Source organism: Sorex araneus, chromosome 1 (assembly GCF_027595985.1).
Source record: "Sorex araneus isolate mSorAra2 chromosome 1, mSorAra2.pri, whole genome shotgun sequence".
In the NCBI taxonomy this organism is placed as follows: Eukaryota; Metazoa; Chordata; class Mammalia; order Eulipotyphla; family Soricidae; genus Sorex; species Sorex araneus.
In genome coordinates, this window is record NC_073302.1 from 1,811,289 (window position 1) to 1,831,576 (window position 20,288).

Consider the following 20,288-nt stretch of genomic DNA (forward strand, 5'->3'; position numbering starts at 1 on the left):
TGGCGGACACAGGACGCCACCAGGACCGCCTTCCCCCCGGCCCCTGCTGAGACTAGCGCAGAGCTTCTGTCATCGTCCCAGTCACAGGGACCTCCAGGCCTGTGTCCCTGGGGGTCCCTGTGAGGGCAGACCAAGGAGGCCACAGACCCCCACGCCCGCCCTGCAGCCTCCGTCCCCGTCTTGGAGCCCGGGAGCTCCGAGACACCCGTGCCCTGGGAAGGACTGCGCATCTCCCGCCAGTTGGCGGAGGCCTTCACTGCCACCTGGCAGTGCGGGGACACTGGTCCTGGGCAGGTCCCTCCGCCCGGGGCACTGCGGGGCTCTCAGCTGCTCCTCTGCCTGTCCACCCCAGTCTATTCCCTTGGCCTCAGGGCCCCGAGGGCTCTGGTCAATTGTCAGCGATTGTTAGCACAGAGAAGGAACCGGCAAAACCCTGGCTTGGGCCTCGGGCGGCCGGCACTGGGGTTTCCCCACATCCCAGGCCTCTCTGCGGGGCTCTGCCAAGGGCGCCCGCCTCGGGCCCAGAGTGGGACCAGGCCAGAGCCACACCCGACACTCAAACTCCAACAACCCGACACGGAGCCCCAGGGTCCACCCCCCCCAACTCTGGGGGTGAATGTGCTGGCTCTTAAGGAGGGAAAATGCTGCTGGCCGCATTCACGGGAGCGCGAGAAGCTGGGTTTAGGGGTTCTAGGCTCTTGGTCCCCAAGTCCTGGAGCCCCTTTCCCAAGAGGTGGGGCTGATCCTCCTCAGAAACTTCTCCACCTTTCCCAGTTTCCCCCGCGCCCCCGGCCTCCCGCCGGCCCCTAGTCTCCAGGGGCCCCACTCCCTCCCTTTCACGGGTGTCCCCCAGGGTTATCCTAGGCTGCTCAGTAAGGAAAAGCCCCCAATTTTCCCCTGCAAACGCACCCCCGAGGTCTCAGCAGGGGGCACTGGAGGAGGTGCCAGCCACACCCCCGCTATCCAGAGCAGTGGGCAGTGCCCTCCACCCCCGCAGATCCTGCTGGGTGATGGTGCTCCTAAAGCTCCGAGCTCCCGCTGCTGGGGTGTCCAACCCCCACATCCAACGACTGGGGTGCCCAGGCCCCGCGGGTGGGGGAGCTTAAGGTGGAGTGTGCAGGGCAGCGGGTGCTGGGCTCCGGGTAGAGGACTCTGGGTGGAGAACAGCAGGTGCAGGATGTGGGGCAGAGGGCATAGGGGCGGGGGCGAGGGTAGCAGGGCAGGAGCACTGGGTGGCGGGCGCCGCTCGAGGAGGCAGAGGGCGCGGGGACAGGGTGGTACGGGGTGCAGGGGAGAGGACTTGGACCTGGGGCGCGGAGCGATGGGCGCGGGACACGGAGCGGGGGCGCGAGGCAGAGGGCGCGGGACAGGGGGCAGAGGGCGTGGGGCGGGGGCGCGGGGCTCAAGGCGGAGGGCGCGGGGCGGGGGACCCTGGGCGCGGGACGACGGGCGCGGGGCAGAGGGTGCGAGGCCTGGGGCGCGGGCGCGGGGTGGGGGACACGGGGCGGGGGGCGCAGACGCGGGGCGGGGCGCGGGGCGGGGGGCGCGGGCGCGGGGCGCGGCGGGCGGGGGTCCGTCCGGCCGCGCGTCCCCCGGAACTCGGCCGTGCCATTCCCATGATGCCCAGCCACGGGCACGGCTTCCGGAGCGCGGCGGCCGCCAGCGCCGGGTAGGTCGGAGGGGGCGGCCCCGCCCGCGCCCCGCCCTCCCGCCGCCCCGCCCCGCCCCGCGCGGGGACCCCCGCCGCCCCCCGCCCGCCCGCGCCTCCCGGGGGACCCGAGCGCGGGGCGGGGCGGCGGCCAGGGGGCCCCGGGCGGCCGCGGGGCCGAGGTGAGCGCGCGCGGCGGCGGCGCGGGGCCGGGGGGCGGCGGCCGCGCAGGCCTGGACCCGCGGCGCGGGGCGCGGGGCGCCGGGCCGGGCGGGGCGCGCGGGGGGCGCGAGCTGGGGCGGCGGGGCCAGGTGAGCGCAGGTGAGGGCCGCGGCGGCCCCGTTCCGGCAGGGTCCCGGGGGCTGGGGGTGCCCGCCGGCCCCTGCGCGCGGCCGCGACCCGCCCGAGCCCCACCTGGCCCGCGGGCGGCGCTGCCCTGCCCTGGCCCCGCGGCCGCTGCGGGGGGCGCCGGCCGCGCTGTGTCGGAGATGAGAGATCAAGGCCAGGTCAGGGAGAGGCCCAAGGACAGCCTCCCTCGGAGACCCCTGGTCGGGGGGCCCGGCCTTCTGACAGGCCAGGAGGGCCCCCTGGAAATGTGATGAAGCGCTCGCCGGATGGTCCTCCAGCCCCGCCAGTGACCCCTGAGGACCCCGGCCCCCTCCACCAGCAAACAAGGGGCGGGCGGGGGCATTTGGGACATCCTGCGGGATCTCAGCGGTAGAACCGAGCAGGGATCGCCGGGCGCCCCGCTGAGAGGGCCCAGCTGACTCAGATTGGGAACCAGCTGACTTTGGGGTCTGGCTGGGGAGCCCACCGCCACCCCGGGGCGCGCGAGCCGACAGCCAGGGCTCCAGGGCTCCAGGCCCGCTCCGAGTTGGCTCCTGGTTGTGTCAGGGAGTTTCCCTGGCGGCTCCGCGTGCTCGGAGTGGGAGGGAACTTGCCAGCTGCCCCTTTCCAGGAAGGGTCAGGACCTGCCCGGGGCCGCCAGCTCCGCTAACCGCTATGCCGCTGCCTCTGCAGGTGGGGTGGGAACCACCTTGGCACCTCCGGGCTGCTCGCCGTGTGGCCTTCTTTAGAGGCTGAGGTTTTTTCAGTTTCGGTTTGTCTGGGGGCCACTCCCGGTGGAGAGGGCCCCCAGGTCAGTGGCCAGTGCCCGCTGCTGTCCTGTCGCGCTGGGACGGGCTGGAGTTGGCCCGTGTGCATCTGCTTCCAGAGGCAGCGCCACGAGAGGGCAGTGAGGGAGTGAGAGTGGGGTCCGCCCCCCAGGCAGGAAGGGGCCCCACGCCTCAGCTCTGGCCGGAGTCGGGGCCCGAGGGCCCTCCGTGTCGCCAAACAGAGGACGCTGTCCCAGTGAGCCGTCAGCGTGGACGGCAGGGACAGGCCCCGAGCCCAGCACTGCCTCTTTCCCCAGGCACAGCGTCTGGGCAGGAGGGGCTGCCGCCCAGCAGGCCAGAGGCCGCCTCCCCACCCCACGTCCCGCCTCCGGGTTGCAGACACGTCCAGGTAACCGTCCACGCTGGGCCTCGGGGGTCGACATCTGCCTGGCCTCAGTGCTGCGCGGTGCAGGGAGGGTGGGTGTGGGGCCGTGGGGTGCAGGGAGGGCGGGGTGCGGGGAGGTTGGGTGTGGGGCCGTGGGGTGCAGGGAGGGCGGGGACTGTGGGGTGCAGGGAGGCCGGGGTGCGGGGAGGTTGGGTGTGGGGCTGTATGGCCAGGTGCTGTGGGGACTGAGACTTTTGGGGCAAAGGGTCCTTGTGCAGGGACGTGCCCGTCTCAGCCGGGTTCCCGCTCCCTGGCGTAGGCTGATGCTCCTCTTCTCCCGGCCGCTTGTCACTCCGTGCAGGGCAGGCCGTCAGAGGCCAGTACAGGGCCAGGAGGTCAGAGCCCGGAGATCCCGGCCAAGGGGCCTCCGACCATGTTTTGTTTTGATTCGGTTTTGGGGCCACACCCGATGTACTCAGGACTTTCTCCTGGCTCTGCACTCGGGAATTACTCCTGGTGGTGCTCGGGGGCCCCGATGGGGTGCCGGGGATTGAACCGGGCAGGTCGCATGCAAGGCAAACGCCCTCCCCGCTGTGCTGTCGCTCCGGCCCCAGCCTCTGACCGGCTTAAGGAAAAGGGCTTGCTTGAGCCTCAGCGAGTCTGAGAGGCAGCCCCGGGGGTGTCAGGGAGAACAGGCCTGGCGTGATGGGGGCCACAGGCTTGCACATGCAGCCCCTCTAGGACCCTCTGAGGCGGCCCTGGTGGCCCCCAACAGTAAAACTCAAGAGCAGGGGCCAGAGTGACAGCACAGCGGGGAGGGCATTTGCCTTGCATACAGCTGGCCTGGGTTCGGTCCCCAGCATCCCATAGGGTCCCCCGAGCACCGCCAGGAGTGATTCTGGAGTGCAGAGCCAGCTGTGCCCCCCTAGGCCCCCCCAAAAAAAACAGAACACTCAAGAGCAAAGGTGTCGGTCGGCCTGTGGAGCCGCACCAGCCACGCCGCTGTCCTGTCTGTTTCAGGAGCCGCTCGTGGCCGGGATGGGCCGCCCGGGGCGCCTGCGGGGCGCGCAGCCAGGGACCTCTGCGGCAGGGCCGAGCCGGCACCTCGGGGCCCCCCGGTGAGGTGAGTGAGCCTCTGCCCTGCCCTGGCCGGGAGCCGTGGGAGGGAGGGCAGAGCCGCCGGCCGGCGGCCGGAGCAAGGACCCCAGGTCCAGAACTTGGGCCACGTGTGGCTCTGGGGAAGGAGCTCCCGGCCCGGCAGCCGTGCCCACACGCGCTCTCCCCCCAGGGCGTGACTCGGCAGAACACGCCAGCACCGCCTGCCCGCCTGCGCCTCCTCGCCTGCTAGAATGTTCCTCATGAACGCGCCCCCTGTGCTCGCTCTGCAGTCCAGATGGGAGGCCTTCCGCCCGCCCGGGGGCTGTAGGGCTCCCGGCTGCTTCTCGGGGCCCGCGGGGGGCGCCGCGGTGAGCACGGGGGTGCAGATGCTCATCCGCACGCTGCGCCGAGGAGACCCCGCGGCCCCGGGCGCGAGCCCCGCGCGAGGCCCGCAGAGACGCCAGGGGCCCGAGCGCCCCGCCCCGCCCACGCCACCGCCACACGACTCGGCGTCCAGTGCTCCCGCTTCTGCCGACCCCCACCCAGCCGGCGGGGAGGGAGCCACAGACCCGGGCCCCCCCGCGCCGGACTCGGACAGCGACGACTCGGTGGACAGGGGCATCGAGGAGGCCATCCAGGAGTACCTGAGGGCCAAGGGCAGCGGCCCCCGGCCCCACCACTGCCCCCAGCAGCCCCCGCAGGCCGCGCCGTGTCCCCCCAGACCTGCCCGCCGCCTCGGCGGTGGCCCCCGGAGGGCCTGCGAGCCCCTGGGCTCCGCCTCCCCGGGCAGCGCCAGCAGTGAGGACTCCTTCGAGCAGAGCATCCACGACGAGATCGAGCAGTTCCTGAGCGAGAAGCGGCAGCTGGAGGCCCCCGGGGGGGCCGGCTGTGTGGACAGGCAGGAGGAGCCCGCGGAGCTGGTGGCCCGGCCAGCGCCCAGAGCCCGGAAGGAGCCGGAGCTGACCGCGGCAGCCAAGGAGTTCCTCTTCCGGAAACCCCCCAGGCTTGCCAGGGCCCCCGCCCCGCCCCGGAGCCTCCGGTCCAAGGCCACCCCCGACCCGGGGCCCGGCAGCACCAGGCCCACCGCCTGCCGCTCCGCTGAGCCAGCCCAGCCCAAAGGCGGGGTCCGGAGGGCCAGCGGCCCCCTGCGGAGGGGCAGGCGCGGCCCGAGCGCAGCCGTGGTGCAGGAGGCGCCCGACTCCAGCAGCGACGACGGCATCGAGGAGGCCATCCGGCTCTACCAGCTGGAGAGGAGGGGGGGCGCCGCGCCCCAGAGCCGCGGCAGGGCGGCGGCCGGCACGAGGAGGCCGCTGGCCGGGAAGGCCCCGGAGCCCGGCCCGCCCGCCAGGCCGCCCGCAGCCCCCGGCAGAGGCGAGGCGGGAGGGCGGGGCTCGTGCCCGGCCGACGCGTCCACCGAGCTGCTGTGCGCCGAGGCCATCCTGGACATCTCCAAAGCCATCCTGCCCGCCCCCACCGAGGGCAGGGAGCGCGCCCCAGCCTCGGGCCCGCCCGCCCCCCCGCCACGCGTGCCTTCCAGCTCGGACGGGGGCGGCAGCTCCGTGGACAGCGACGACGGCATCGAGCAGGAGATCCGGACCTTCCTGGCGCTGAAGGCGCAGGCAGGTGTGTCCCCGGCCCCTGTCCTGGGCCCCCCGGGCCACGCTGGCGGCCTCCGGGCCCCCCTGCCCCGCTCCCTGGCCCTGTCGCTGAGCCGCAAGAGACGACGCAGAGCAGGTGGACACGGGCCAGCGCCGGCCACCCCCAGGGAGATGCCACTGGAGGGGGCCCGGGAGGCCAGTCCCCAGCTGGGGCGGGCGAGCGAGACCCCCGCGAGGGAGGGGGAGAGCAGGGCCCACGCCCCGCTCCCCAGGACAGCGGGGCCCGGGGACGAGCTGGCGGCCCCCAGCGCCGTGTCCCTGGGCACCGCCAGGGCGGCGGAGAAGGAGAGCTCAGACGACAAGAGCAGCTCGCTGGACAGCGACGAGGACCTGGACACGGCGATCAAGGACCTGCTGCGCTCCAAGCGGAAGCGCAGGAAGGGGTGCGGGGACCCCCGGGCCGCGCCCTCCCTGAAGGTCCGGCTGGGCCCCGCGCCCAAGGTCCTGTACCGGCTGGAGGGGCTGCGAAGGCCCTGGAAGGACAAAGGCCCGGCGCTGTGGAGACGCCGCTGCTTCCCGAGGCCCAGGGCCGCCCGGGGGCCGTCTCGGGAGCCCCCGCCCAGCAGCGCCCCCCGTGGGAGCCCGGGGGAGGAGGCCGGCGCCGAGGGCGGGCCCCTGGGGCTGCCCACCCAGAGGGGCCCGGAGGCGGCCCTGTTCTCGGGGCCCCGGGAGCCGCGTGGCCCCGTGCCGAGCCCCAGCTCCGCGTCCGAGGGGGACAGCAGCCCCGTGGACAGCGACGACAGCATCGAGCTGGAGATCAGGAAGTTCCTGGCTGAGAAGGCCAAGGAGGCCCTGGGGGGCCCCGGCGACGGCCCCCGGCCCGAGCCGCTGTGCCGGAAGGCCCTGCCCGCCAGCGTGTGCACCCGGGGCCAGCGGGGCCGGGGGGCCGCCAGCCCCGCGGGCTCCCTTGCTCCGGCCGGGAGGAGCAGCCCCCGCGGCGAGCTGGCACCCCCCCGGGGCAGCAGGGGCTCGCCGGGCAGCCGCAGGCCCTTCTTTGCCCCCCGAGACCAGAGCCCCCGCGTGGCCGAGCCTGCGGCTGGGGACAGCGCTCCAGGGACACTCACGGGCTGCGGTGCCGCGGCCGTCCCGGCGGAGAGCTGCCCGGGCCGGAGCCCCCTGAGCCGGGGGCTGGCAGCCGACAGGGACCCTGGAGCCCCCGGCGGCCTGGCGCTCCCGTGGGCAGAGCTGGCCCAGCAGAACCGGCTGCAGAGCCTGTGGGCCCTGGGCCCCGAGGGCGGCGGCGGGGGCTGGGGGGGCGCCGAGGGCCAGGCCAGGGGCCTGCCCGGCCCGGCTCTGGGCCCCAAGAAGGGCCTGCCCTTCGCCGGCTTCTCCCCGCTGCTCCCCACCCAGCTGTTCCACTTCGGGAAGGGCGTCTCCTGGGGGGGCAAGCCTGCCGGCCTCTTCAGCAGCCCCCTGGGCGCGCCCCTGCAGGGACCCTCCTTCTCGGGCTTCCGGGGGGCCCAGGCTGCCCAGGGGCCCGTGTTCGGCAGCTCCCACGTGCTCCTGAAGAAGGACGGGGGCCGTTGGCCGCCCGGGAGAGCCCAGGCCGGGCGCGACGCCAGGCACGGGGGCCCTGAGGGGGGCGCCGTGGGCCTGCGGCGTGGGGGGAGGCCGGCGTCCAGGGAGGAGGACGAGCAGGAGGCCCTGGGCAGCGGCGCCAGCGACCTCAGCGACAGCTCCGTGGAGGAGGGCGGGCACGGCCCGCTGGCCAGGGGCAAAGTGCTGGAGCTCTGAGAGCCCTGTGCCACCCCCCGCGGCCCCTCGTCCTGTTTCCATGGCCGGAAGCGTTTTTATTTAACGTGTGTGTGCTGGTAAATATGATTTTTGTAGCTTTTTTGTAAATTATTTAAAGTGCTGTACAAAATATTTTTGGGAGATAGAGTCGTTGGCTTTTGTAGGACGTTCCCCGCTGCCCCTCCTGCCCTCCCCGAGCCCGTCTCGGTGGCAGACCCCGAGCTGGCCGCACGGCGGGGGCTTCCTCAGGGAGCAGCTTCCCCCGGACACACAATCGCACCCCCAGGAAACACAGTAAAGCACAATGGCCGCGGGGCCGCCCTGCTGGGTCACCCCGGCTGTCTCAGTCGCCTCGGCTGTCTCAGTCGCCTCGTGGCTTCAGTCCCTGGCTGGCTGCGGGGAGGGCAGGGGCGCAGGGTCCTGTGGTCTCTCGCCCCTGCAGTGGCAGGGGGGTCGCTGAGTCCCAAGCAGTGGCCCCTGCGGCCCCCAGCCGGGAGGGGCCTCTGAGCTTGATGTCTCCGCACAGCACCGGGGCCACTGGGCCTGCGCCAAGCGCGTCCAGACCCCGGGCCCGCGGCGGCTCCCTTCTCCCTCAGGTGACGGACCGACCAGCAGACCCAGACGAGCCCTCTGGGGAGCGAAGGACCCGTTCCCGAGGCCAATAAACCCGTTTCTGCTCATGCTCCCGGTGTGTCCTGTCTGCCGCCGCCCGTGCTCGTGGCCGTGTGGAGCCAAGCGGCACCCGCGACCCCTGGGTCCCGCCGGCTCCGGCCCCCCTCCCTGGCACCCGTCGTGCCGTCCTCCCTCCCTACCTGTCCGTGCGCGTGGCCAGCGGGGCTGGGCTGGGGTAGGGGCGTGGGGGGTCCTTCTTCCTGGGCCAGCTGGCCGGCCTCAGCCCTCCACGGGACCCCCGGAGCCCTGGGGTGGGGGCGCTCCCACACGCTGTGTCCACTCTGTCCTGGTTCAGGTGAGGCTCGGCTTCGGGGTGGGCGAGGGGTCACCTGTGCGGTCCCGGGCGGGAGACCTGCCCACTCCCCAGCGAGGGCCCAGGCGCGTGCCGGGGGTGGACGCTCGCCCTCCTGCCTGTGACCTTCCCCTTCCCCTTGGGAGTGCCCCCCCACCGCTGGCACGGCCCCTCGGGCAGTGTCTGTGGGCCGTGTGACGTTGCTCCAGCCGGGTCTTGTCGGGGGAGGGGCTTGGGGGTCACACCCAGTGATGCTCAGGGGTGCTCCTAGCTCTGTGCTCAGGAATGACTCGTGGGAGTGCTCTGGGGGCCATAAGATGCCGGGGCTCTCTGGCTGCAGACAAGCCACGGAGACCCTCGCCCTTCCGGGCAGCCAGGGGTCTGCGTGCCCTGACCCCGAGCCCCAGATTCTCTGTGGAAGTGCTCCCTTTGCCGGAAGTCCTCACTTCCGGCAGGAACCGGCCCAGGCCCAGGCCAGGAGGGTCCAGTCGACCACCTTCTCCCTGGCCGCGGCCCTGTCCCTGCCTTGCTGGACTCGGCAGCACCAGCCACCCCTGACCTGCACCGAGACACCAAGGCAGCCGGGTCCCGAGCACGGCTGAGCAGGCGGGGCACGCTCCCTGCCCGCGGTGCCCCGAGCCCAGCACCCCTGGACGGGACCCCAAGTCAGCAGATAGGGCCAGTGGCTCCCCTGCCTGAGGTGAGCTTGGTTCTCTCGGGATGAGGGGAACAGCAGACCCCACAGCCCATACCGGAGGCCACAGCTCAGGACCACGGCCAGCCCGGGGTGGCCCGGGGCACTGTCTGCGGGGGCTTTGAGTCTCCTGGTTTCTATGTGTGGGACGTAGAGATTCTGTTTAAAGTCTTGATTTGAAACCCACATACGGACCATCATTAAAAGATCTCTAGGGGCTGGAGCGATCGCACAGCGGGGAGGGCGTTTGCCTTGCACGCGGCCGACCTGGGTTCAATTCCCAGCATCCCATACGGTCCCCTGAGCACCGCCAGGGGTGATTCCTGAGTGCAGAGCCAGGAGTAACCCCTGAGCATTGCCGGAGCAGGTCCCTGCACGGGAAGGAGTTCCTGCTCCCATGGGGGCCTTTCCTGGAAGTGCTGGGTGGTCAAACCAAGTCCCCAGCCCAGAGACAGCGCCTAAATCCAGGGCGAGTTGGTGCTGGGAAAGCGTTCTCAGGGCTCCGACTCAGAACGGAATGCGGAGCCCTGAGGAGGGTTAGTGGCGGAGGGCGGCAGGGACGGCAGCTTTCTTGGCCCCGTGGGTCCCTGCCCCACCCTGTGTCCACAGCGCCTGCGTGACCACGTCCGGCCCGTGGGGCTAAGCCCGCTAAGTCTGCAGGGTCACTCGCTCCACAGACACCCGCTCTCGGCTAGCAGACAGCGCCCTGCCCGGGGCAGCGGGCACTCGTGCCAGCGTGCGGGAGGCGGGGATTACGCCAAGGGTCACATGTGCATGCCCAGGGGGGTTCCTGCCCAGGGCCTCCACCTGCTTTGGCCGCTAGAAAAAAATGGGGTTCAGAATTAAGATATTCCCTGGGCATGAGGCTCAGATGAGTGGCATCAAGGCCCCTTGAGGCCACTGGGCAGCAGGAAGTGGGAGAGCGTGACCTCCTGGCAGAGCCCGGGATGGGCCCCTGTGCCCTGGGACGACGGGCAGGCTCGTGGGCAAAGATCTGTCTTCATTGTCCGGCGACAGTGACCCTGCACGGCCGCTTTCCTGGCCACTGCAGGAGCCAGCGGCTGAGAGCCAACCGGGCCCTGGCACCACCAGCCGCAGCCCCTGGTGGCCCCCGCCCGGCGCAGGCAGGAGCGGGTCCTCCTGGGGGCGCCCACCTGGTCTGGAAGCCGTCCCGAGGCGCACGGTCTCCCCGGCTCTTTCCAGAAGCCGCACTGCAAAGTCCTTAGAATCGTGACTTTTGAGCCGCAGCCGGCACGCCCAGGGCTCACTCCTGGAGGGCCCGGGGGACCGATGGATGCCAGGACTCAAACCCGGGTCAGCCGCAAGCAAGGCAGGCGCCCGGCCTGCTGGGGTGCTTCTCTGTACAGAAGAGCTTAGTGGCCGCCACTCTGGGACACTCAGGGGGCTTGTGGGTCGGATGGGGGCCCCGGTGGATCGGACTGGGGGGCCCTGTGGGCCGGGACGGGGGCCTGTGGGCCGGGACGGGGGGCCCTGTGGGCCAGGACGGTGGCAGGAGCCGTGTGCAAAGTGCGTGCCCGCCCTTGGAGCCTCTCCGGGGCCTGCCAAGCCATTCTCCACATGGGTGATTAAGGCCCCTTGTGGCCTGACCCCCTCAGCTCCTGCTCCCCGCTGAGGGCAGATGCAGGTCAAAGTGTCCCCAGAGTGGGAGGTGCCACCCTTGGGGAGGGGTGGGGTGGGGCTAGGACCCGGGGTGCAACTCGGGGTAAGCTTCCTGCTGTCCCTTAGTGTGGGTCTGGCTGTGGAGTGGGTCCGGCGGGCGGGTGGCCAGGGTGGCTGCCCTTCTCTTTACTAAGGCCTTTCTCTGAAAACCGCCTCCGAGCTGGGCATCCAGCTGGTGCCAAAACGTCGGCTTTTGTGGCTTAATACGGTTCCTAAGGAATCAAAGGCGGCCGCAGTGTCTTATTCTGCCCGAGGTTCAGCTGTGAGGGGGAGCTTTCGGGTGAGGATCTTGGTCAGCAGGGGCCGGAGCCATAGGACAGCGGGCTGGAAGTCTGCCCTGCGCGGCCAAACTGAATTCAGTCCCCGGCACCCCATCTGGTCTTTGGGCCCTGTCAGGAGTCAGCCCTGAGCACAGAGCCGGGAGTGAGCCCCGAGCACAGAGCCGGGAGTGAGACCCGAGCACAGAGCCAGGAGTCAGCCCTGAGCACAGAGCCAGGAGTCAGCCCCGAGCACAGAGCCAGGAATCACCCTGAGCACAGAGCCGGGAGTCAGCCCTGGACACTGATGGTGTGGCCCAAAACACAAAACTAAGAAAACGGATTGTGTAGGCCAGACAACTCAGTCTGGGGTCGGAACTCAGGGCCACACACATGCGGGCACCTGCTCCTCCCCTCTGTGCCATCTCTGCGCCCAGCAGTGCCCACTGCCAGCAGCTCAGTGCCACCCACCTGCGGGGAAGCCCCCATCAGCCAGCCGGTCTAGCTCAGGCACGCCTCCTCGTCAGCCCCTCTGCCGTGGGCCAGTGCTGGCCACGAAGGACCCACCAGGAACTTCCTTCCCCACCTGGGAAATGAATGGGCTGCCGCCGGGGGCTTGAGAGGGGCTGTACATAAATACCAAGCAGAGGGGCCGGAGCGATGGCACAGCGGGGAGGGCCTTTGCCTTGCACACGACCGACCCGGGTTCGATTCCCACCATCCTATAGGGTCCCCCGAGCACTGCCAGGAGTGATTCCTGAGTGTAGAGCCAGGAGTAACCTCTGAGCATCGCCGGGAGTGACCCAAAAAGCAATGAATAAACACCAAGCTGAGTGTTCCCCGCCCCTCGCCAGCCACAGTGCCCGTCCCCCGCTTCTCAGACCCCCCTTTGGCTCTTGACCCCCTTGACCATGGCTGGACCAAGCTGGACACCACCGCCAGGCCTGGTGCCTGCACATGCAGGCTGCTGGCCCTCGGCCAGACACACCCCGGCCAGGCGAGTTCCTACTTCTTATTTTTCAGGAGGAGATACACCCACAATGCTCATGGCGCGTACTCCTGGTTCAGTGCTCACTCTTGGAGGGTTCAGGGGACCATATGGGGTGCTGGAGATCGAGCCCAGGTGTGTCACATGCAAGGCAAGTGCCCTCCCCTCTGGACTATCGCTTGGACCTCAAGTTCCTACTTGTGGGTCACGATCCAGATGGGGTCATATGACTTTTTTTTTTTTTTTTTTTTTTTTTTTTTTTTTTTTTTTGCTTTTTGGGTCACACCTAGCGATGCACAGGGGTTACTCCTGGCTCTGCACTCAGGAATTACCCCTGGCTGTGCTCAGGGGACCATATGGGATGCTGGGATTTGAACCCTGGTCGGCCGCGTGCAAGGCAAACGCCCTACCCGCTGTGCTATCTCTCCAGCCCCCATATGACTTTTTAAATGTTTTGTTTAGAAAAAATTTCTTTATGATGTATTATCAGTAAATGTTTGACTTGTACACCTTTTTATACCTACAAACACAGGGTCGCATAAATATCTGGGGCCGGGAGGGGTGACCAGTGAGTCAGTGAACAGCAGAGAAGACTCCGGACACAGACATTCCCGGGGCCGGGCCAGGAGGTGGGGTCCCCCAAGGCCCTGCCCAACTCATCACTGAGCCGGGGGTCCAAGGTGTGACTTTTTAATGGAAAGACATGCCGTGAGCATCCTTCCTGCATCTTAGAGGTGAAGTTTAAGAGAGAGGACGTGAGGCGGGGGCCCATGTTCTCAGCCCAGGGAATAAAAGCACTTTGGGGGGAAGGGGGACGGGCTGCCTTGGCAAGTGGCCTGAGCGGGCGGGGTCGCCTGCCATCAGCAGCAGAAGGACGGCTTGCTGGCGTTGTAACTGGGGTGGAAGTTGAGCCGGTCGTCAAAGGTGACAAAGTTGTCGGGGCCTGTCACAATGCTCTTCTCCATGTAGACGTTCAAAGCGTTGTTCTGGAACATTCCCCCAATTGTAAGCTGTGATGAAAACTTTCTCGAACTTGGATAAAATACTTGCTGAAAGAGAAGGGGAGCGGTAGGATTAAGCATACACGAGAACACTTACTTGGTGGGTTTTGGGGAGCCCTACCAGCGGTGCTCAGGGGGACCCATGGCTTGGGGGTCCTCCCGGCAATGCTCAGGGCACCACGTGGTGCCGGGGGGAACCCGGGGGCTCCCACATGCAGAGCACAAGCCCCAGCCGCTGACCGGGCAAGCTGTCCCTGCTGTCCGTCTCACCAGAAGAACCCGCCCTGCGATTAGGGGCTGCTGGACCCCCCCTCAGCGGGTCTCCTGACACGTGCGTCAGAGTGTATGAGAGTGAGTCTGCGAGGGCCTGAATGTGAGTGTGTGTGTGAGGTGAGAGTGTGTCGTGTGTGACAGCTACAAGAGTCAGTGTGTAAGAGTCTGAGAGTGTGTGAGACTGAGTGTGTGATGTCAGTGTGTCAAGTGTGAGACTGTAAGAGTGTGTGTCTATGAATGCGTGTGAAAGTATATAAGAGTGTAAGTGTATGTGTGAGTATAAGAGTGTGTATGAGGGCGAGTATGTGAGTGTAAAAGTGTGTATGAGGGTGAGTGTGAGTGTAAGAGTGTGTGTATGAGGGCGGGTGTGTGAGTGTAAGAGTGTGTATGAGGGCGAGTGTGTGAGTGTAAGAGTGTGTGTATGAGGGCGAGTGTGTGAATGTAAGAGTGTGTATGAGGGCGAGTGTGAGTGTAAGAGTGTGTATGAGGGAGAGTGTGTGAGTCTAAGAGTGTGTGTATGAGGGCGAGTGTGTGAGTGTAAGAGTGTGTGTATGAGGGCGAGTGTGAGTGTAAGAGTGTGTGTATGAGGGCGAGTGTGAGTGTAAGAGTGTGTGTATGAGGGCGAGTGTGTGAGTGTAAGAGTGTGTATGAGGGCGAGTGTGTGAGTGTAAGAGTGTGTGTATGAGGGCGAGTGTGAGTGTAAGAGTGTGTGTATGAGGGCGAGTGAGTGTAGAGTGCAACAGTGTTTGTGAATGTCAGTGTGTGAAGTGTATGAGTGTGAGTGTGTAAGTCTCTGAGTGTGTGAGTGTAAGAGTGTGTGTGAGGGTGAGTGTGTGGGTGCATGAGGGTATATGTGTGTGTGTGTGTCCGGTCCTCCTGCCGCTCGCTCTCTGCTCACCCTCACAGCCCTCCCAGCCTCCTCCCTTCGCTCGCTGCCCGCCTGTCCCACAGGGGCCGGCCGTGCGCTTACGGGCATCTCGTGCACGGTGGGCGCCTGGCCCCCGTAGGTCTGGTTGCTGGTCCTGTACAGGGCCACGGGCTTCTTGCTCCTGCAGAGGAGAAACACTCGGTGGCCGTCGCTGCCGCGTGCGGGCGGCTGTGCTGTGCCGTGCTGGCGTTCCCTGGGCACGCTGGGGGCCCCGCCGGGTGGCCCGGCCTGACAGCCTCCCTGGCCCTAGGCCCAGGGCCCTGCAGCCCCCCGACCCCCTGAGAGCCAGGCAGAGACGGGTTCCGGGTGGGTGAGCAGGCGGGGCTGGGGCTCAGCACCCCCCTCTGGACAGGGCCCCTGGGCCCGCAGGGCACTTTCTGGCTCCCCTTCCGGGGCCCACAGCCGCCGTGCCCAGCGGAGAGTGGCACCTGGGCCCTGCCAGGGTGCTGTGGCAAGCTGCGGCTCTGGCCCGAGGCCACAGTTCGGAAAGCGGCTCCTGGTCACGTTTCAGACCGCAGAGTGGGCCGCGTTTCGGAAATGCTGTGGCTTCAACTCTGGGCCTGCGGGGCAGAGGGATGATGCAGTGCAGAGGTGGCACTTCCCTGGCACAAGGCCAGCCCCAGGCCCAACCCCTGGCACCCCATATGGTCCCCTGAGCACCTCCGGGATACCCGCCACTACCTTGGCAAGCCACTCCCTGGAGACAAGGTGCCAGGCCGAGGGCAGCCCCCGCGGCTCTGGGAGCCCCCCAGTGCTCACTGCGCCTGTCGGGGTGGCACTGGGCCAGGCTGCGGGGCAGGCTTGGGTTTCTGTGCGGACTCGGACACAGGAGCCTGCATAACCGACTCCTCGTGAATTACAGATCCGCTGTGAGCCAGCCTCAGCGAAAGCTCGGGGCTGGCCTGGGCCGGGCCCCTCACCTGTAGCCGCGGAAGCAGGAGGGGTTGTTGAACCTGGCCGGCAGGTTCTCCGCCACGCGGTAGTAGTCGCTGGTTTTCCCCGGGAGGTTGGTGACACTGGGCTTTGCAAATTCTAGGGGGTTCACCCTGGCGTCTGGTTCTGGTTCCTGGGGGTCTTCCCTGGCCTCTAGTTTCGCTGGCTTCACACATTCCCGGGGTCTCTCCTCCGACATTCCGCCAGCGTCCGGTGGGGCTTCGTGGGAGAGAGAGGTTGGCAGGGAGAGCAGAGGGTTAGAAAGTGCCATCCCCGCAGGGCCACCAGGGTCGGGAGTTGGTCCCCGTCGCTAAGCAACGGCCTGGCGGCCAGCCACGGTGGGGGGGGGGGTGTGGGGCGCCCTTAAAGGCGCAGCGTCTCCAAGGCCCAGAGCCCCGCAGGGAGGTCCCGGCAGTGGCCTTCAACCTTTGCAACCTGCGGGCCACCAACTGCAGGCCCAGCGGCCAGAGGGCCCGCAACGAATCCGCACAGCGCTAGGCCTGCGGTTCTCCACGCAGGATGGGAGCGTCGCGCGTGACGCTGGGAGGGGGCAGTGGCGGGCTGAGCGGGCTGAGTCCCCTTCCGGGCACGCGCGGGGTGCCCTGGGCGGGGCGGGGCTCCCCCAGTGCAGGGAGGAGTTTCTGGGCCGAGCAACGCCAGGCCTGGGACCTAGCAAGTGGACAGGACGCCGCTGGGCAAGGCCTAATTTGAAGCCTACCAAGTACTGGGGGTGCTCCTGCTCCCCCCTAGCATCAGCCCGATAAATTCCTGGCTTGGAAATCTGGACTCCGGACCTGCTGACTTCCGGGACTCCTCCTCACACCTGGGAAACACGACACCACGAGGGAGAGCGAGAGACTCTCCGCCCGCCCACCTGTTGTCTCGGGCCCGGGTCCGGTCCGGGCGCGGGGGCGGGGCCCGGAGGCGGGGGCGGGCCCGGAGGCGGGGCCCTGGGCGGGGGCGGGGCCGGAGCGGCGCCGGGTGGGGCGGGGCATGTCGAGGGCGGGGGCGGGGCCTGTCGAGGGGCGGGCCGGGCGGGCTCGCGATGGCTCCTCCGGGCCGGTAGGCGGCGCTGCTGCGGCGCGGCCGAGGCGGGTTCCGCGTCCGCCATGGCGCCCGGCTCGGCGTGGCCGCGGCTTCTCGGCGCGGGTGAGGCCGGGGGCGCGCGCGGGTGGGGGTCCGGGGTCGGGGCCGGGGGCGCGCGCTGACCCGCTCTCTCGGCAGGCGTCCGGCCCGCGGCGCTGCGGCTGCGCCCCCTCCCGAGCCGCGGGACACACGCGGGCGCCGCGACCCCCGCGCTGCACGCGCCCCCGGACGACGACGGTAACGCGCGCGGGGGCTGGCGGGGTCCCGGGGGCGGCCGTGGGCCCGGGGGCGCGCGCGGGGGTCCCGGGGGCGCGCGCGGGGGGGACGGGGGCCCGGGTCCCGGGGGCGCGCGCGGGGGGGACGGGGGCCCGGGGGCCCGGGGGGGGCTGGCTGAGGGGCCTGGGGGCGTGCGCGGGGGGACGGGGCCCGGGGGCGGCGGGGGCGCGCGCGGGGGTCCCGGGGCGCGCCCGGCCCGCCGAGCCCCACCCAGCGCTGCCCCCCCAGCCCCCGGCCGCCGGATTCTGCGCGAGCCGCTGCAGCACGCCGACTTCTTCAACGTGAAGGAGCTGTTCTCCGTGCGCAGCCTCTTCGACGCCCGCGTGCACCTGGGCCACAAGGCGGGCTGCAGGCACAGGTGGGCGCGCCCCTCTGCGCGGGGCACTGGGGCGTCACCTGGGCGCCCGCCCGGGGACGCGCTAGGGGAGGTGGCGGATGTGACGGCACCCAGGTGGGTTGGAGGTCGGGGGCCAGCAGGAACGGACACAGCGCCATCCTGCTGGGGTGACCAGCACCCAGGAGACAGGACACCGAGGCTTGGGCCCCACTCCAGTGCACAGTGAGGAGCAGAAGGGAGGGCCCCGTGGGAAGGACCCCCCGGACAACCCAGAGTCCAGGGTCCAGAAGAGGTGCCACAAGGAGGGACACTGCCGAGCTCGCGGGGGAGCTGGCGGGGGGGAGGGTGCCTTAGGCAGAGGCGGAGAGAACCAGCCTGGGCCAGAGCGATGATAGAACAGGCAGGGTCCTGCAGTCGCCCGGTCAGGTTCAATTCCTGGCACTGAATATGGTCCCGAGCCCTGCCAGGAATCAGCCCTGAGCACTACAGGTTGTGGCCAGGAGCAAACCCCCCTCCCCAAATGACCAAGGTCTGGAGAGGGAACACAGCCAGGAAGGCTCTTGCCTTGCCAGCTTCTGACCTGGGTTCAATGCCCGGCATCCCATATGGATTACACCACCAGGAGTGATTGGCAGGAGGACCCGACACCTAAAAGGAAGTGGCCAACCTGGTGCAGGGGGGAGCAGGAGAGTAAACGGGGGTGTGGCTAGGGCCCCGGTGTATACCACCCACGTGTACACACGGGACCCCTCTCCCCAGGCCTGTGGGGCTCCCCTCCCGGGCCTGCACCCAAGTCCCAGAGACGGTGGCAGTGCTGTAGTCAGACAGTCACCAGCTGGGACAGGGATGCAGGGACCTCCCGGGAAGAAGGGGTGGTCGGCGGTGGCCAGCCCCCGCTGACCCAGGCCGTCCGTGTCCCAGGTTCATGGAGCCCTACATCTTCGGGAGCCGCCTGGAGCAGGATATCATCGACCTGGAGCAGACGGCCGCCCACCTGCAGCTGGCCCTGAACTTCACGGCGCACGTGGCCTACCGCCAGGGCATCATCCTGTTCGTGGGCCGCAACCGGCAGTTCAGCCACCTGGTGGAGAGGACGGCCCGGGACTGCGGGGAGTACGCGCACACGCGCTACTTCAAGGGCGGCCTGCTGACCAATGCGCCCCTGCTCCTGGGCCCGGGGGTGCGCCTGCCCGACCTCATCATCTTCCTCAGCACCCTCAACAACGTCTTCGAGCCGCACGTGGCCGTGAGGGACGCGGCCAAGATGAGCATCCCCACGGTGGGCATCGTGGACACCAACTGCAACCCCTGCCTCGTCACCTACCCCGTGCCCGGCAACGACGACTCGCCCCCGGCCGTGCGCCTCTTCTGCAGGCTCTTCCGCACCGTCATCCTCCGGGCCAAGGAGAAGCGGAAGCAGATGGAGGCGCTGTACCGGCTGCAGGACGCCGCGGCCGGCGGGGACCCCGGCCCGCCCCCGGGCTCTGCCCACTCTGCTGCCCAATAAACGCCGCCGAGCCTGAGTTGCCGCTGCCCCTCCCTCCCCGTCACGGGCCTTCCGTCTGCCCGGAGTCCTCGTCCCCGGGCGGAGAGGCGACTCGATCCCTCACTCTGCAGTTCTGTGCTGGGGAGCCCTTGGGCCACACAGGGGTGCTCCCCGCTGTGTGATTTCGGGGGCCGATTGGGAGGGTGAGGTTGTGGGTGGCCGTCAGGGTACTGGGGCAGCCCCAGGGGGCTGTGGAGACCAGTGCCCGGCTTCCTCGGGGGCTGGTGTGGGTGTGAGTCTGGTCCAGCCCACCGGCCGCTGGCTCTACCCAGACACCCCCTACGTGCCGGGGTTCATGGCCAGTCTGCGAGCCAGGCCAAGTAGGGGCCGGGGAGGCTCAGCCTAAACGGCCAACCAGGCTTTCCCCGGGTGTGAAGGCCCTGGTCTGGTGCTCATGCCGGCCAGTGCTCGTGTGTGGGGGAGAGAGAGAGGAGGGAGGCGCTGGGCCCCTGGGGGTCTCCACGGCTGCACCTCACGTCTCCTGCACCTACCCCCTGGGGACAGTTGCTGGGAGGGCCAGATTGGGGGTCCGCTCCACTTCACCTGTCATAGCTGCCCCCTTCCCTAGCAAACCGCATACACCGTGCCAGAGTGTGTGTGTGTGCGCGTGTGTACCGTGCCAGAGTGTGTCTGTGCCACATGCACCATGCCGGTGTGTGTGTCTGCCACGTGCACTGTGACAGAGTGTGTGTGTGTGTGTGTGTGTGCGCCACATGCACTGTGCATGTATGTGTGCCACATGCACTGTCCCAAAGGGTCCCCAGACTATTGGTGTGTATGTGTTTGTGCCACATGCACCATGCCAGAGCGTGTGCGTGTGTGTCCCACATGTGCCACATACACTGCCAGAGTGCGTGTGCCGTACACACTGTTCCAGAGGGCCCCCAGGTATTGGGGGCGTGACACAGGGAGGTGTAGAGCTTCTGGAAAAGTCCGTGCTCTGGGAGGAAAGGCGCCAAGTCCAACCCCTCTTAGCCTAAGTGGGAGCAGCTGCATCTTCCCCCACGACACGTGTGTCCACTGTGGCCTGAGCAGCGTCGCGGGGGCGGGGCCGGGTGTGGAAGGTTAGGAGGGCTCAGGGATGAAGGCCAGCGCCCTGTGCCCCGAGACCAGGCGGAGTGGACGGGAGTCGGGACTCACCACCGCCCCGTCGGTTCAGCTGAGATCTCGGTCTCGGGTAACGCTCCTTGGAAGCGACCTTGAGGAGTGAAGTGGGTCCTGCTGCAGACATACGCTTCCTGGCACTCGGCCGACCCGGGTCTGGCCCCGCCCCACGTGGCCCTCCGGGCACCACCAGGAGTGTCCAGGAGCAGAGTCGGGATAGGCTTTTCCTGTAGCGTCCAGACAGCTGAGCCCTTGGCGCCAACCTGGCCTGCGAGGTGCAGGGGCTGGAAGGGAGCAGGGCAGGTGGGGTGAGCGGGCGGCCCGCGGGACACCACACACCGGGGTCCTCTGGGGCCTGGTGAGTCGGCTCGAGACTGCAGTGGGAAGGGGCCACTTCTAGCATGCAGCCGACCTGGTTCAGTCCCCAGCAGCCCTGAGCATCACTGGCATTGATCTACTGAGCACAGAGCCAGGAGTCCTCAACAAAAGACATACAGTGGGACCAGAATTACCAAGTCAATACTGAGAAAGACAGGAGGAGGTTAAGATATGGGCCCAGAGGGCCGGAGCAATAGCACGGAGGGTAGGGCATTTGACTTCCACA

At 68.7% G+C, this 20,288-nt stretch overlaps 3 protein-coding genes across 7 annotated transcripts; 2 read left to right on the forward strand and 1 right to left on the reverse strand.

The window, feature by feature from the left end:
* The first annotated feature begins 1,526 nt into the window (after positions 1-1,526).
* Positions 1,527-8,300, forward strand: PPP1R26 (protein phosphatase 1 regulatory subunit 26). Of its 5 annotated transcripts, none has more exons than XM_055143383.1 (4): positions 1,527-1,669; positions 3,060-3,151; positions 4,148-4,250; positions 4,416-8,300. In XM_055143383.1, exon 4 carries the CDS (start codon positions 4,477-4,479, stop codon positions 7,615-7,617), a length of 3,141 nt encoding a protein of 1,046 aa, XP_054999358.1. In that variant the 5' UTR covers positions 1,527-1,669; positions 3,060-3,151; positions 4,148-4,250; positions 4,416-4,476; the 3' UTR covers positions 7,618-8,300. The 5 variants fall into 5 exon arrangements, with proteins under 5 accessions (XP_054999358.1, XP_054999357.1, XP_054999364.1 ...); XM_055143382.1 differs by lacking the exon at positions 1,527-1,669 and adding an exon at positions 1,711-1,830; XM_055143389.1 differs by lacking the exon at positions 1,527-1,669 and adding an exon at positions 1,941-1,959.
* A 4,524-nt stretch (positions 8,301-12,824) lies between these two features.
* PIERCE1 (piercer of microtubule wall 1) lies at positions 12,825-16,287 on the reverse strand. Its single transcript, XM_055140716.1, has 4 exons — positions 16,054-16,287; positions 15,323-15,554; positions 14,445-14,523; positions 12,825-13,249 (listed from the first exon to the last, which is right to left on the reverse strand). The coding sequence occupies exons 2-4, from the start codon at positions 15,532-15,534 to the stop codon at positions 13,061-13,063; spliced, it is 480 nt and encodes a 159-aa protein (XP_054996691.1). The 5' UTR covers positions 15,535-15,554; positions 16,054-16,287; the 3' UTR covers positions 12,825-13,060.
* Positions 16,288-16,331: 44 nt separating this feature from the next.
* On the forward strand, positions 16,332-18,557 carry MRPS2 (mitochondrial ribosomal protein S2). The gene is made up of 4 exons (XM_055140704.1): positions 16,332-16,484; positions 16,560-16,658; positions 16,926-17,055; positions 17,956-18,557. Exons 1-4 carry the CDS (start codon positions 16,445-16,447, stop codon positions 18,539-18,541), a joined length of 855 nt encoding a protein of 284 aa, XP_054996679.1. The 5' UTR covers positions 16,332-16,444; the 3' UTR covers positions 18,542-18,557.
* Positions 18,558-20,288: the final 1,731 nt, after the last annotated feature.

Coding starts and splice junctions, on each gene's coding strand:
- PIERCE1 (XM_055140716.1), bottom strand. CDS start 15,534: ATGTCGGAGGAGAGACCCCGGGAATGTGTGAAGCCAGCGAAACTAGAG. Junction 14,524..15,322: donor TCCTGCTTCCGCGGCTACAG/GTGAGGGGCCCG, acceptor TCTCCTCTGCAG/GAGCAAGAAGCCCGTGGCCC. Junction 13,250..14,444: donor CCACCGTGCACGAGATGCCC/GTAAGCGCACGG, acceptor CTTCTCTTTCAG/CAAGTATTTTATCCAAGTTC.
- PPP1R26 (XM_055143383.1), top strand. CDS start 4,477: ATGTTCCTCATGAACGCGCCCCCTGTGCTCGCTCTGCAGTCCAGATGG.
- MRPS2 (XM_055140704.1), top strand. CDS start 16,445: ATGGCGCCCGGCTCGGCGTGGCCGCGGCTTCTCGGCGCGG. Junction 16,485..16,559: donor GCCGCGGCTTCTCGGCGCGG/GTGAGGCCGGGG, acceptor CTCTCTCGGCAG/GCGTCCGGCCCGCGGCGCTG. Junction 16,659..16,925: donor CGCGCCCCCGGACGACGACG/GTAACGCGCGCG, acceptor CTGCCCCCCCAG/CCCCCGGCCGCCGGATTCTG.